Consider the following 15,439-nt stretch of genomic DNA (forward strand, 5'->3'; position numbering starts at 1 on the left):
GGGGCGTGTGTTAGCCTTGGCCTTACGGCCGGGGAGAACGCCGTGAGCCTCCTTTCCCTGGTGGGTTTCCCCGTTGCTCCCGGAGCAGCCTCATTTCCACGGTGGCGGCTGGTTTCGGTGAAAATACGGTCCCCCTTGCGAAGAGCAGCGTCGGGAATTAGTCCTCGCCTAACGTTTGCTGTACCGGGCGGGTGGGTGCTGGGGGCAGAGGGGCAGGCTGCCGTGTCCAGGCGGGCACCTGCTCCCCGCCACCGCTGTGCTCCCACCGCCCGAGCGCCCGAAACCACGGCAACGGTGCCCGGTGTTTCTCCCTTGCGAGTGGAAGGAGCGAGGGCTGATGGAGCTCTATTAGAGGCAGGGCGCTCTGCCAGGTGAAGGAGGCCTCGTCTAGCTGGGAGCTGGGCCACCCCGCCCCACGGTCTCTGCCGTGGGCTGGGGGCCTGGTGCTGTATGGCCGTGGGATGGAGGTGCCTCCCAGCTCTGAACTGACTCCCCGAAACGGCCGGCGGCTGTAAGGCATTATCACCGGAGCTTCAAAAGCTGGAACTTGTCCATGCCCAGTTCACCGCCTTAATGCTATCAGGCAGCAGGGCTGTGGAGCGTGTACTGCAGTTGTATGGGGATGGAGCTTTCCCAGAGTTCAGGAGACTCTAGGGAGACGAGGAGCCATCTTTATAGACCGTCCTTTTAGCGGTGACCTAGGAATTTCCATCTCGTCAGTGCCCTGTGGGATCCGCTGCATGATTGCTTTTTCCAGGGCTTTGTCAGCCCAGTGTTACGTGATGAAATTTGGCCTTGTTCTGTCCTTCTAAAGCTAGGATTGGTGGTTCCTGAACAAACCTTGCTTCGGAGAGTGGTTCTGCACCAAAAAACATGCATGGGGTTTTGTTCTCCCTTTCCTAGGGCTGAGGTGATTAAAAATCTTTGTTCTGCAAGGTGCTAGATGTACAGCTCACTATGTGAAAAACTGGTTGGCACAGCTCTTCGTTCCACAGCCACGTGACCTTGTCAACGTTTGAGTGCTGGCTGTAGTTTTTCCTTCTGTCTGTGTATTTTGAAGACTGAATTTTATTTCACCTTTTCTTCATATTTGTTGTTAGAAAATGAAGACTCGGCCCAGAAGACAGAGCTTGCAGATGAGCTGGTTGATTCTTTGGAGTCCAGTACTTCACAGAGCGGGTAGGAAAATCCTTTTGTGTATTGTAGCCAACATGCATGACAGTCTGTTTCACCCCTGTAACCTCTTGCCTATGGCAGTTGATTCTGTGCAGGTGAAGAGAAGGGACTGGAAACTGAATTGTCTGCTTTGGGACAGTATATACTGAAATCAGTATAGGAAGGGATGTTCTTAACAGGCTTAAGGTTATTTTAAAGCTTATGAAATGATGACGTGTAGTTCATGGCTCAGCTATTCAAATCACAGAATCATTCAGCTTGGAAGGAACCCTGCAAGGTTTTTGTAGCTGGAAATTCTCTCTGAAGGATACTTTAATAATTAAGCATTTCCACTGTCTGTAATTCTGGTGGAAGCTGAGCAAGAAAACACCTTTTACTGTTTTCTTGACAACGTTTTGGTTTTTTTCTTCATCCTTTGTTTTCTGTGTCACTCCTTCATTAATGCTGCTGGTTGACCCTGTTAGCAGATGTTTGGCTTGTTATTATCTGTTGGGCATGTGGTGCTTGTGGCCAAGTGATTGCATGGTTACAAACACTAATACTGCATGCAGTGGAGTTTCATTTGCCATCATACGTTGGTTGCACAGGTTACAATTTCAGAAATGTGTGAGTTAATTATATCAGACAGTAGATAAACCACAACTTCACTGAAAAAGAGGGGGGGAAAAAATTCCAGCAAAAACTCCAACAAACCACCCTACTTATTAAAACAGCAGTTTGATGCCATCTTGGCTTGATGCTAATGACATCTATATCAGCCTTCTTGACTCCAAGCATGTGTTCTTCCATCTTTTCGTTATGTCTTTTAATTTTCTTTGAAGAGATTAATACAGACTGTGAGCAAAATGGCCAAAGTAGGTGCTGGATGCTTGTGGATGTTATCTGATAAATTTGTCTAAGTTAGATCTCCATTTGAAAGGTATGGGGCAGGGTGTGTGTGTTCAAAAGGGGTTTGTGAGGAGGAATCAGCTGAACTCTGTCTTTGTAAATCTGCTTATAAAGCTTGTGTAGCTCTTCCTAGTCTTTCAGTGAGACTCATGGGATTCAGTGGTGTCTGGAGGAAAAAAATTCCCAAGCTGTTAGCCCCTATGTTGATGGAGAGCCTTTTGAGCAGATGTATGCACTTATGGTAGCAAGTGACCAAATAGCCCTTCTAGGTGTGATCGTGCAACTGCTATGCTAAAAAGCAAATGGGCTGGAAAATGATGGCATAGAGGTCCAAATTTGTCCTGAGAAATTGTTACAGACCACTGTGAGAGTTCTTCCTTTAAAAAATTGTTCCCTCCAAGTGTCCCTTCTTTCCTTATGTTGCCCATCTGCTGCCATTTTGTGTATCCTGGTATTCAGCTCATTTGAGTTGTTCTTACAAACCTTGTGGTTTATCATGCTGTTCCTAGGAAAGGAAATCACACTGTTGAGAGAATTTAAGTAAGAAATGGCTTTATTTCTGGATAAATTCTGTACCCCCATAGGAGTAAAGATTTGGAAACAAAAGCCACGTTTGTTGGGTTCTAGTCTTCTCTGTGAATGCCGCAAGGAATGTGTCTGAGTTGAGCTCTGTAGGTGTTTTTAAATTATTTTTTTTTAAACTATTCCACACTATACTCAGTCTGCTCCCTTGCTAATGAGAATGTTTCTTATTTCTGAAAGGAGACATTTGAGGAAATGCACGTATTTTTTCCATTACTGCTGTATTCTCATATTTCTGATCCTTTAGACCAAGGCAGTTGACATTGGTTTTATAGTGCTGTGGGAAGGCTTTGCTTTTCCAAAGGGCAACTGTTTCTATTCTTACTGAAGACTAGGTTGCTTCTCATGGAAGTTTCACATAGTATCTGAGGGAATGACAGAGGAGACTCTTCTGGCATCCATCTGAGTTTATTTGGGATAATAACTCTTCCTAGCTATAGACAATATGCAGCATTTTTTTAACATAATTTAGAAGAAAACCCTCAACAGAGAATGAATGCCAGAGATGTTTCCTTTCTTGCCTGTTGTTTTCCTGTTGCGTACCTTTCTTTTTGTTCTAACATGTCCATCTCCTCTTGTCACAGTGCAGTACTTGGACCTCTTTGCTATTATTGCGCTGCCGTTGTATGTCTTATGGCTTGCTTGTCTGTGCACCATATCTGAATATGGCAGAGAGACACCTGGGTGCTCCCTGTATCTCTTGTGATTGCTAATGGGCAAGGCATAATGGGACACTCAAATAGAGGGTGTTTTCAGCATGGCTGTCAAAACTGTTTTGAATTCTTTCACTGATCCAGTTGACCTCTAATGGAATATGCAGATGTCATGTAGCAGCTGGCATAAAAGGAGTTGTCCTTTCTTGAGCAGGAAAGTTGCTACCGCTTTCTGTACTTAGTACAGTGCTGGTGAGCAAGCACGCTGTGGGGCAAATGTGGTGAATTACTGCCGTCTAAAGGGCAGAGTATCTCACTGAAGTTGTTCCCTCTGGCTTACATGGAAGATGCTCATGTGAAGATGAGGGCAGGACTGGGGTGCAAAGGGCTCTTTGTGCAGTTGGCAGGTGCTGACCACAGACGCTTGTTCCCTTCAGTCCATTTGAATTTGAGTTCCAGAGCAGAGTGATTTCTCTGCTGGCTGTGCCCTGGGTGTGCATGCTGAATTCTAGTGCTCTCTTCCTCCAAAAGGTTGCAGACTGGGTTGCTCGTGAGTGCGGGTGCAATAAAAGATTTGAAAGAGGCCGGCACTCTGGAGGACCGGGAAGTGGCTGAACTAGAAGAGACACTGCCTGACCAAATCCAGTCCCTCAAAGAGGTAGGTGGGTGTTTCTTGTGTCTGAAAGTAAGGAGAGAGGTGCAGCAATAGTTCTTCCACCCTACTGCTGTGCTTATGGCTATGGGACTGAGGCTTTAAGGGTTGTGTTAAGACAGAAGTTGTATTAACATAGATTCAGTTACATTTTTTTTCTATACATTAGCAGGAGGTAAATGTTATCACTCTGATTTGTAAAATCCCTCTTGTGTCTCTGGCTAGTCCTTGCTTCCTTGCAATTTTTTTGGCTTGCTAAGGCTTCAAGGTTATTCTCACCTTCTGCCTCTTGTCTGGGACTTCTGGGAATTTCCCTTCTTGCAGGTTTATGGAAGAGGGAACTTAAAGTGACTCTGCTGTCTTTTCTTTCTTTTGGTGAGCAGCCAATTCATTTGCATTACAGATACAACTGGGAAAACCTGTGCAAGTGGCACCCAGCTCAGGAGCTGTGAGTTTGCATATATGAGGAGAGAGGGCTGGCCCTAGTGAACCAGATGGACTTTTAACTAGGATGCAGCAAATGACAGTTTCATTGAGGCTGAAGTCTAGAAGCACACAGAGCTGAAAGGCTCTCCCTAGAGAGATTCTGTCTTGGGAATTCCCTCTAAGAGTAGTCAGCTAAATCTGTAAGGCCATTACTTTGTTGAGAGGTGACAACTTGATTTGAGGCAGATGCAAAGACGTGCCTGCCCAGGGACTCCCATGTGCAATTTGTGAGATTAATGCAGCATTTGACTTCTAAGTTCATGACTTTGGTGCTGTGGGGGAAATAATGCAGAGAAGTGTCTTGAAGTTAGACAGTTCTTTTGAACTAATAGAAGCTTCTGGAGGGTCTGACTTGGCTTCAGAAGGATGCCTGAATTACTAATGAGTTGTTTTAAATCCAGCTGGGGACTTTCTTACCACAGTGGTCTTTGTGACAATGTTTATGTGCTTTATCTCAGGAAGCTGTTGTTCGGATAACCAACTACCATGTACCTCAAGGAGCAGGGGATATAGTCATGATTCAGTCAGATCACACTGGTGCTGTGGATATCCTTTCAGCTGAGCTGGAGACTGCAGACCTCCTTGGCGAGCAGAGGAAAGGTGAGTCCTGAAAGGAAAACGCTTGTTGGGGCCACTTTTTAAGTGCCTACCCTGGCTAGAGAAGAGCAGAAGCTGTCCTGGAGACACTGCTAATTCCTGCTTGAAATTTGGGCTCCTGGGTAGCGAGTGGGAAAACCTCACACCCAAGGCTTCTGGGAACAGGGTCCATAGTGCAAAAGACTTATCAGAAATAGCTTCACTGTTTTCAGATAACAATTTGTCAGCAGTGAAAAATCAGGTGAGCCCACGATCTTTTCCCTTGTCTCAGCTCAGCCTCCCCCTCTGGCTCCACCTACCATGTGGACCACTGAGAAGACAAAGGAATTCAAAGCCAAGATGGGAAAGGAGAAGAATGGCCGGATGGTGGTGAAGCGAGGCGAGGTGGTGACAGTCCGTGTACCAACCCATCCTGATGGGAAATGCATTTGCTGGGAATTTGCTACAGATGACTACGACATTGGGTTTGGGGTCTATTTTGACTGGACCACGGTTACTAGCACTGCCATTACTGTTCAGGTCAGCGAATCCAGTGATGAGGAGGATGAAGAGGAGGAGGAGGACATTGAAGGTTAGTGCAGAGCTTGTAAGGGTTAATTTGCGGTGCTTGTTGCCATGCTTCTGAGAGTGTCTGTCAGATGCTGTCATTTCCATCTACTTTGTTTACTCAGCCCACTAGTTATCTCTGCAGCCTTTTGGGCTCTTGGTTAGGCTATGATGAGAAAGCATTTATCCCTTCCTGCTTCAGTGTATGTCGATGGCTGTCCTTTTCCAAGAGCGTTCTGAAAATTGAACACATTGAAAAATAAAATCAGAATTCACCTGTTCAACTTATAGCTGATAGAAGGATTAGGGTCTGAAATTTTTACTTGACTGTTTTTCTCTGCCCCTCAGACTGAGAAATTTCTGGTGGTGTATAGGAGCAAAAAGCTACATCAGTAGTTCTGTCTGACTGCATTTGAGCGGATTGCTACCTGTGTCTTTGTACTTGTGAAACACACAGTGATGTTGCCTGTTCTGTGGCTTCAGTGTATGTGTGACCAGTGTAGCTGGGGGGTTGGTGTCTGAAATTAATTTTGCAGGTTCTCCAAAGAGTGGTAGGTTCCTGTATGAGGAACCCTCTTGGAAAAGTGAATGGAGGATATAAACACAGTGAGGTTATAGGTAAGAGCTTTCACGCCTTTCTTTTGCTTCAAGTCTGTATCACTGGACCACTGTTGATTGTGTAAAAGCAGTGAGGTGTCTAAAAGGTAAGCCCAGGGAGAGAAGACCAGGCTGGCAGGCAAGTGGATACTGTCACATCAGTAATCCCAAGAGAACCGGTTCCTGGTATGTCCTTTGTCACGATAAGGAAAGCTGGACTTCGTGGGTATTATTTGCAGAAAGGTGAGAGCAGATGTGACAGGTAATGCTATCATATTTAGTCTTCCATATATGTGCGTGCCTCTGCTGCATTCTGGCCTTTTTGATCTTTTTCTGGACTACCTAGTGGCTTAACTGGCACTGGCCTACTTATTTGTCTCCTCTTTCTCATTCAGGACTTGCCCCTGTTGGTGACGTGGAAAGGGGCTCCAAAAGCTATCTGCGGAACCGCTACGGAGAGATCATGCCTGTGTATCGGAGGAACAGCCATCGGGAGGTGCAGGCAGGCAGCCACGAGTACCCAGGCGAGGGCATCTACCTGCTGAAATTTGATAACTCGTACTCTCTCCTCCGCAATAAGACTCTGTTCTTTCATGTCTATTACACTAGCTGAAGAAACAGGAAGGGGCAGGGACGGCAGGCAGGTAATGGTGAGCATCACAGGCTGCCACCCAGCCCTGGTACTGCCTCATGGGCACTGCTGTGTGACAGAACCAAGGCACAACTCTGCCGGCTCTGCTTCAGACACTAACTGGTTTCTCCCCACACCCTCCTTCCCCGCTGTGCCAGTGGAGAAAGGTAGTTGTGACTGCCTGGTTGTCCACAGGCAGCTGCTCTTTCTGTAAAACTTCAGGAGGTCTGCTCTGTGCAGGCATCTGGCTGGGCCTTCAGGTCGCAGCCAGTAAATGCCCAGAGGCCAGGTTCAAGTGGTCATGGTTTTGATCTGTTGCGCTGGTACAAAATGAAGTGAAAATATTCTTGATCTGTCACTATTTTGTGAATAACTTTTCCGACTCTCCTGCTGCATCTGCGTCACTAGAGGGCAGCTGTCAGCTGCAGTGAGCCAAAAGCACAGCTGGTTTGTCACCTAGCCACCGATAATCTCATCACCTACCACCGCCACATGTCACCAGCAGCCAGTGCTTCCCTGACTCGTGTGGGTGGGGGTGCTGCTGGCCAGCAGCGGCCCTGCTATGGCACACGGGCCCCAAATGGCAGTCACGGCCCGTGCTTGAACAGGGGGTGATGGGAGGGCGCATGCTTAGAAGTCCATAAGAAGGTTTTCCTACAGATTAAGAAATTGGATGTTATACCTGTTGACTGTAGGGATATGTAGACTATTAAAACTTCAGGGACCACCGAAAGGTTTTTTTTCTGTAATCCACATGTGCATCAGAAGAAATTACTGCTGTGCTGAATAAACACAAAAAGGTTGGAGTACAACCAACAAATGTCCAGGAAATGTTTCTTAGTACCAGCATGTTGGTTCACTTGTATTTGATGCCAGCTGAATAATATATGTAGCAAGGAAAAGGCTCCCCAGAGAAGTGTAGCTTGTCAGCTGCTATCGCTGCTGTAAAGTTATTGTTAGAAAAGAAATCTCTGCTCAGAAACTCAAAAGGTGTGAGATTGGTTAAATCTTTTCTGTGAACCAGAATCAGCAAGGCCATTGCTACCCCTGACCACAGGGTAACGGATGGAGTTCCTTGGCATATTCTGTGGCTAGCGATGGCATTAGTGATCACCTTCTACTCAAGTACTGGCAGAGTTGAACAAGGATTAAGTTAATCCTTCAGAGATCAATTTTAAATCATGTTTATCTGTAACTGTTGTTTATTTTAATACTTTTAACTTCAAATCATTCTCTTTTCTAAGAATACTGCTGTATTTACATTTTGATACCTCTTTGCAGAGACACAAAATGGTGGTTTGCATGGTGATTCTAGTAGAGTTCTGAGTTTTATTTTTAAATCCTCCAGGTAAAGCACCTCTGCTTGGTCTGTTCCTTCTATTGTGAGGGAACCATGGACAAAATTATTTTGGGGTAGTTAAAGCCAAAGATTTCATTCTTACAGAAGGGTTGCATATTTCCTCTTAAGGCTACATTGTAATGCTGTGCAATTTGCTCCATACTCAAGCTCTTCTTTTAACTCTCTCTTGCTTACTTATTCACTGCCCCAGAGCACTTAATAGGTCAAAACAGTAAAAGAGCGAGCAGTCAGTCTACAGCAGAGCAGCCCAAGCTAGGAGCAGGAGTGGAAATGCAAGGAACGCTGGTTGGAGTGCAGTGGCTTTCTGGGTGAGCAGGCAGAGAGCAGAGTTGGTCAGGGTAAGGAGTAGAGTTTTTGCTGCTTTGGGCCCTGAGATGGGGGAAAAAGCAGCTGCCTTTCTCAAAAGAGAGAGTGAGCGCACCTGGGCAGGTGTGGAACTGCCAAGCTTCCTTATTCAAGCAGGGGCTACCTCAGGACAACCTTGGAGGGAGGCAGAACAGCAGGGCTTGGTATCTGTCAGAATGAGATGCTTTCCTTTAGCAACTTGGGGAGGACTATTCCCTCTTTTAGCCCCTCTTAGGGGAGATGAAGGACCATCCTGTGGCCTTTGTACAGCACCTTTTTTTTTTTTTTTTTTTCCCCAATCCTTTGTCTATCAAGTTCCTAGACACTAAACAGAAGAAGATAGGAAAGTCCCTTCAGTCTGAACACAGTGTCAGCACTGCCCCACTCAGTGACTGCCTTCAGTCCTTTGCTGTGAGATCCATAGAACCCTGCGTGCACTTGCTGGTTAATGTATGATGCACTGTCTGGCACCCACTCTGCTTTCGAATTAGGATTTATTTACGATGAAGGGAACCCTGACCTGTACATACATTAGATACTGCAGAATTATTGATTCTCAGTTGCATGGTTTATTGCAGGCTAGGGGGTTATCTCCACTAAAAAACTGGTTCCCTTATAGTGTGGCCTCCCTGTTGCTAACTTGCAGCTACTTCCCCCTCCTGTCTGTCTGCTGCTCATATTAAGGTTCAAAATACATTTTGTTGTGTTGTAAGAATTTAATGAGGCCTGCCTCATAACCAGTTTTGCTCACTCATTGACACATGAACAGTATGTGCCAGTTTTCAAGCCATTAGGTAGTGGTTTTAGTTAAGATAAGTTGCACTGCAGATAGTAATCCTATTGCTCAGTTCCAGCTTTCTAAAGCGTGGACCAGCCTTTAACAAGGCTCAGGTCACTTGTTTGGAACTATGCCCGTCTCCTAGTCTCATTGACTTAAGCCCAACAGCAGCACTGAATGCCGTATGTCATCCCACTCAGCGTGTGCCTGGTCTGCAAATTCAGTATGCCCGTAGACAGGCCTGCTGCTGTGGAACTGAAAGCATTCGGTGTATATTACTTCACTGCTTAAGTTTCCTAGAAATATTTGGTATCTCTTATGAACACAAGGTAGTTTTAGGCACAGAATATTTCATCTGCAGGAAGCAGAAGCTTCACAGTTGTACAGGATAATTCCTCTTTTTGTTTTGTTTTGGTTTTGTTTTTTTTTTTTAAATTTCCACATTACATGAGTATGAAGTTTCTCAGGTATTCAGATAGCATTCATTATCCAAATGACAACTTCTCTTTGGAAGGATATATAGTCTTTATTCATTTTCTGATAAATCCATTAGCTTGGCTGTGTGGCTAGTGACTAACAGCAGCCATTCTCATTCAAAATTGAACCCACAGTTGGTTCAAAGAAGTAATCTTATTTCTCATGTGTCCTTTTTTCATTTTGGTGTATCTCCTGGATTTGTATCCAGTCCTGCTATCTGGCTGAGGCAGTGATGGAAACCCTTATTATTTTAATTGGAGACCTTGGAACTAGACCTTGGGTCTAGAAAGGAAAATGAATTAAAAAGGCATTTGTACTTCAGAGAGGGAAATTAATCCTTGAGAAAGGAAAATTCCTTCTTTGTTTCTGTAGAAGGAAGATTTCAGATGGGTTTTTAAAATGTGTTTCTTCCCTGTAAGTTGTGTCTAGAAATTCAAAAAGCTAAATCAAGGAAAAAAGCTTCTTTTACGTTTTGGGTTTGCTCTTGTGAAGCACAAAATTGCTTTCTATTTTGTTTTGAATATAATTTAGATCTAGAAATAAGATTTACATCCAGAGACATAAGGCAGTCCTGTAGTGCAGGATTTTTATAAAAATTGGCTTATATAATTGTTTATTTGTAATGTAACAATCTGTTGGGCACTTTTTTAATGTCAAAGAACGTCATAAGCTCCCCATTGTTTTCTCTTTTTCCCCTTTAGGTGTAATGTAGCAGCAGGAGTTTAAAATGTGTTTTACTGAGGACAGAGTTAAAACTGCTTAAATCAGGGACAACTTGTACTGATTTAATTTACTCACAAACTCGTTGGAGGCCTGTAATAGGGATCCTTGTGAAAGGTTATTGGTGTCAGACATGGGCTAGTTGCAAGTTAATGCTTGGGACCCATTTAATAGTTCTGTAGATTATTATTGGTAATGAGCCTTTACAGGAACAGGTAAGATGAAAATGCATAAGAGAGCTTAGTTGTCTGACTTCAGGTGCTAAAAAGAAAGTTGAGTTACTATGCAACTGAGTCTAAAAGACAGCCACACACCTTTCTTTTTGGCTCTACCCTGTGCACTTGTCTCCTTGTAACTGTGTGTGCACGTAACCTTCATCTGTGGCCTGCAGTGGGTCAGTTATCGTGGTGCTGGACCTGGCAAGGCAGGTTAGAGGTGAACGTTGTCACGTATCTAGCTGCTGACAGATTTATTCATTCTTGTGGGGAATTAGAGTAGAGGATGAATCCCTAAATTAGTTTACTTTTATCCCCACTGCTTATACCCTTCCCTCTTGTCTCACTACCCCTACTAAAGCCACTCTACAGAGGATTTATCACAAGGTGCCTTAGGAACAAGGAGCATGTCTGAAATAAGAGCCATAGATGTCATTAATCCAAGGGATTTCTTCTCCTTGTTTCTCTGCCCATTTGGGTAGAGGGGAGGCACTTCCTAAAGCCAGGCAAGGAGAGAGCCCCTATAGGCTGTTCCTGAAGATGTAAGCTGTTCATTAGACTGCCTTGTTGCTATAAGATGAGTAGTAGAACAGTGTTTGAGTTTCCTGGCACTTTGCCTTTTAAAATCATGTGCTGCTGTCAGATATCAAGGAACACCAGAGGACTGCTCCTTTTGATATGCTGATGCTAAACCTGAGGACCAGAGGAATACTAGATAGACACAGAAGAGCATTCCTTGTGGCCATTCATCGTTTTCTCTAAAGAGAGTGTCTGAATCCAGCATTGTGAGTTGTGTGTGCTTATGTGTATTGAGGCTGGATAAGAGACCAAAGCAACAAAGGTTTTTTTGATCTACAGGTGTGAAAGAAAAGACTGTTTCTCCTTTTCTCGTATCTGGGAAATATTGGATGTGACAATGTCATGTAGATGTACCAGAACATCTCAACTGGTAGAATGAAAAACTGGGAACTGATTGTGTTAAGTAGATTGGCTAATGAAAGTGAAAGAAGCCAGTTTAAGCAGGAGTCAAAGTGCTAAGTCTTTTATCTAAATAAGTTGTTTTACAGTAAATACCAACTAAATAAAATTTTAGAAGATACATAAAACTGCAGAGTTCAAATACATCTTGATAGGAGGAGAATTTTCTGTAGGGTTATTCCACGTTTGCCTCCAAAGAGTCTCTGGCAACTTATTCTGAAACACTGGTGCTGCTGAAGCTGAAGATGCAACATCAGGCCGGGTAGACAGTGGGTCTGACTCCCCTTGCCTTTTCTGTGTTCCGCTCTGGATTTTACATGTTGCTTTCTTAGAAACTTCATCACAAGAAATGTGCCCTTTATCAGGCAGGGAGAGAGGAAGAATTTTGTGATCCACCAGTGAGGGTTATCTGGTTAAGCCCATCTGGACTGGGCTTAAAGTCCCTTGGGCAAGAAGCTGGATGGCAACCATTAAGTTCAGAGCTAAGGAGGCTTTGCCAAGTAATGACCTTGAAGTTTAGGAGCTGTGTTTAGAAATTATAAATAGCCGGAGATGATCTCCCTACAACCTCCAGGATGCCCTGGTGACTATCTGCTCTCCTCAGGGGGAAGCAGTCTGCTCTCACTCAACTCACTGCTCCAAGCTGCCAGCACAGTCTTTCAATGGGGAGCATCTTGTAGCTGGTTGTACCTTTTTCAGACCTATATTCTTGTGAACTGTGATGGTTGTCTGTCAGTCCTTATCTATGTGATGTGAAAATTTTTGATGTCCTGTGATTTCAAAATGGAGTTCTTGGCACCAACTGTTTGCTTTTCCTGTCCTCCCAAGATAAGAGTTTTAAATGGAGGAGAGGATATTTTAACAATGTGGCACTGAACCTCTTGCTGAAGGGTACATGAAGACTATATTTATAGTGTGCTTGCATTCCTTCTATGCTTGGTTTGTACTGTTTATATTTGATGTGTTGTGGCTGATTTGTAATAGTATATTGGAACTTATTCCCTTTAAATAAACTTTTTCACTATGCAACCAAGAACTTTTTCTTCTGTTTAAAGCAAGTGAGTGTCTTGATATGAAAAACTGAATTACAGACTCTCCAACAAAACAAGAATACACTAAACTTAGTTTTATGAGCAAAGAAGAGACAAAACAAGAATACAATTAAACTTAGTTTTATGAGCAAAAAGGCAAATATTCAAAAAATGTACTTTGCAGTGTACTGGACATTCTGGTTGCAAATGGATAGGAAAATGCTCTGTTGTCAGCTTGTGATGATGGCTCCAGCCAGGAAATTTTCTGTCTGTTAAAATGACTCGCTGGGCTTTTTTTTTTTTTTTTTTTTTTTTTAAATCTTCAAATTCTCCGCAGTGCTTGAGATTATACTGAATGCCTGAAGAACTGGAGAGGAAGAAGCAAGTAGCCAAGCTCGTATCATGGACACAGGCAGAGGTTGAATGCTTCACTGAAGCTGTGAAAAGCCGAAATTGGAATTCAGTAGTCTTGGTGACTATTAAGCAGGTATTCTTTATTGCAGTGCCGGACACACAGGGGATTGTTCCTCCTAATGTGCGTGCCGCACAGGGTTAATTGCATAGTTTATATACTAATTTTACATGCATATTCATTACATTCCTCAGAAAAGGCAGGGATAGGTAAATTAATTCCTGGAAATCATTTACATATTCTCCCAGTTGCACATGCTCAGTGATTTGAGTCGGTGGTCTTCAGGGGTTGTTCACTTCATCCACTCCTCTTCTTCACCTTGTCCTTTTGGTGAACTTTGGCTTTTACCTGCCTTATTCTGCTGCCAGAACAACACAGCTGGTACCTGCTGGCTCCCCATCCTTGAAACATTCTCCTTTACCTCCATTATCTCATGGTTCCCATCCTTGGCTATCTTCATATCGACAAAATGCTAGACATTTTGTCCCCTACATGCCTTCCAAGGCCAGCAACAAAGATAGGCAATTTACTACAAAACTCTCATATGGTTAGTAAGTTAACCTAAACCACAATGTTAGTACTTTAAGCTGGATCCTCCTCAAGGATGGTTCTGTTTTCTCAGGGCTATTATCACATTCCAGCTACAGTTGGCTTCACAAAGGTCTCTTGTTAACCCTTTAGCATGCCTTCATTACCCTCCAGTGCTTCACATTGGTACTTTCCACCTCCATTTGCAGAGACCCCCATAGCTATTCTGTTACTTCAGCTTTCAATCTGAAGGATTAAAAACATCTCTTGAGTTACCGGGTACTGATTAAATTATCTAGAGAAAGTGTGTTTGCCCTTCATAGCTCCTGATAGATGCTTGCCTATCAACTTTATCTTGCTATGAAGACTGCATTTACATGGCCTGAATGAAGCACCTGCTGGACAAAATGAGAAGTGATACCTGCAGCCCAAGCCATCCTTCCTCACTGGTCTTGCTATGAAGCTTGGTAGGATGAGTGCTGCAGAAGTTCAGTTGTGTCTGTTCTGGTCCTGTGTTTCTTAGGAGCACTTTTATGAAATAATTGATGGGCTGGAGCAATCATAAAGCAAGTTGATCAAAGGGATTGATGGCTTTGCCAAGTTAAAGATGTTTCATCTCATTTTAAGACCACTGAAGAGAAACCGTGCTACACCTCTTTGATTACCATGCACTATGAATCTCCATCCTTGTGTGTGTCTCAGGCATGTGGCCAAGAGGAAAACTAAGCGACTTGGTGGGGATGCAGGAAAGTGACATGCAATTTCACTATGTTAATGCCTTCCCATCTTTTCTGTAATTCTTGTGGTCTAAATGCTCTGATGACAGCTGCTTGGTGAAGGTCTCTCAGCAGCCTTTGTTGGCCCTGCCTGGGAAGTGACTCCTCCCTGTTGCAGCTGCACGTGGAGAATACCGTTCTTCGGCTGCTGTTATTGCTTTTAGTGGTGTTTGATTATCAACAGCAGTTCTGAGCTTAGTGGTGACAAACAGTCCATTCTAATTTAGAGTATCCAAATAGAGTTTAATTTGAGCAAGTGATAAGCAGGCAAAACAGCGCTGGGCGGCCGGGGAGTCTCCGCTCTGCCAACGGCGCGTGCTTCACCCCCGCCAGAGTCCTCTTTTATAGTTTTTTAGTTCTGGGGTCAACTCCGGGTTGAGTGGCTTCCTCTGATTGTTTCTTTGGTTCTGCTCCTTGTTGCTAGGGGGGTCTTTCCTTCCTCTTTGGTGGTCGGGGATGAAGGCAGTAGTCTTCCTCTGCGTTGTCCTCTTGATGACTTGTTTTCTTTAGAGCATGCGCACTACATACAAGCTATACAATCTAAAATATTTCCTTATAAGGCAATCAAGACTTGCACATCCTGTTTCGGTTAATGCAGGCGTTGCTTATTCAAAAGTCAACAGACGATTACAATGGAAACAGCTGAGTCACTAGGTCACAAAGGTTAATATAGTTTAACCTGTTTGATTAACAAATTGATTACACAAGGTTTATTACAGTGGAGCTTTTCATTGTTACACAGGTGATATTGGACGTGAAGTGGGGCCTCTGCAGAACACATACACAGACTTAACTACTGTTTAGGAAGGATCTGCCATGGCCCTGCCTTCTCGTGGTGGCAGCCCTGACCAGGGAATAAGAGAAGCAAGTTTCACACCTGCTCCTTTTCGTGAGAGCGACAAGAAACGCGTACAGATAGCACCACTGAGGAATCGGCAAACAAACTGTCCCTCCCCGGAAAGCGACGCGTGCCTGGGGCTCTAGCAACGAGTGCAATTTGCTACGGAGGCA

General features: G+C 44.1%; 3 protein-coding genes across 3 annotated transcripts in view; 2 read left to right on the forward strand and 1 right to left on the reverse strand.

Annotated features, from left to right (window-relative positions):
• The window catches only part of TMED8 (transmembrane p24 trafficking protein family member 8), an 18,985-nt gene extending 10,515 nt beyond the window's left edge, over positions 1 to 8,470 (forward strand). Inside the window, exons 5-9 of the mRNA XM_035902091.1 lie at positions 1,101 to 1,179; positions 3,831 to 3,957; positions 4,896 to 5,037; positions 5,306 to 5,605; positions 6,573 to 8,470. Of these exons, the coding sequence (XP_035757984.1) occupies positions 1,101 to 1,179; positions 3,831 to 3,957; positions 4,896 to 5,037; positions 5,306 to 5,605; positions 6,573 to 6,790 (866 nt within the window). The 3' untranslated portion in view covers positions 6,791 to 8,470. The remainder of the gene's footprint in view (positions 1 to 1,100; positions 1,180 to 3,830; positions 3,958 to 4,895; positions 5,038 to 5,305; positions 5,606 to 6,572) is intronic.
• A 4,668-nt stretch (positions 8,471 to 13,138) lies between these two features.
• LOC118453081 overlaps positions 13,139 to 15,439 on the forward strand; it is an 8,600-nt gene continuing 6,299 nt past the window's right edge. Inside the window, exons 1-2 of the mRNA XM_035902008.1 lie at positions 13,139 to 13,199; positions 15,171 to 15,337. The gene's annotated coding sequence lies outside the window, so the exon portion shown is untranslated. The remainder of the gene's footprint in view (positions 13,200 to 15,170; positions 15,338 to 15,439) is intronic.
• Positions 13,184 to 15,439, reverse strand: part of GSTZ1 (glutathione S-transferase zeta 1) — a 21,943-nt gene continuing 19,687 nt past the window's right edge. The window contains exon 10 of the mRNA XM_035902003.1: positions 13,184 to 13,898. The gene's annotated coding sequence lies outside the window, so the exon portion shown is untranslated. The remainder of the gene's footprint in view (positions 13,899 to 15,439) is intronic.

This window comes from Egretta garzetta, unplaced genomic scaffold (genome assembly GCF_000687185.1).
Source record: "Egretta garzetta isolate BGI_Z169 unplaced genomic scaffold, ASM68718v1 scaffold79, whole genome shotgun sequence".
Lineage (NCBI taxonomy): Eukaryota > Metazoa > Chordata > Aves > Pelecaniformes > Ardeidae > Egretta > Egretta garzetta.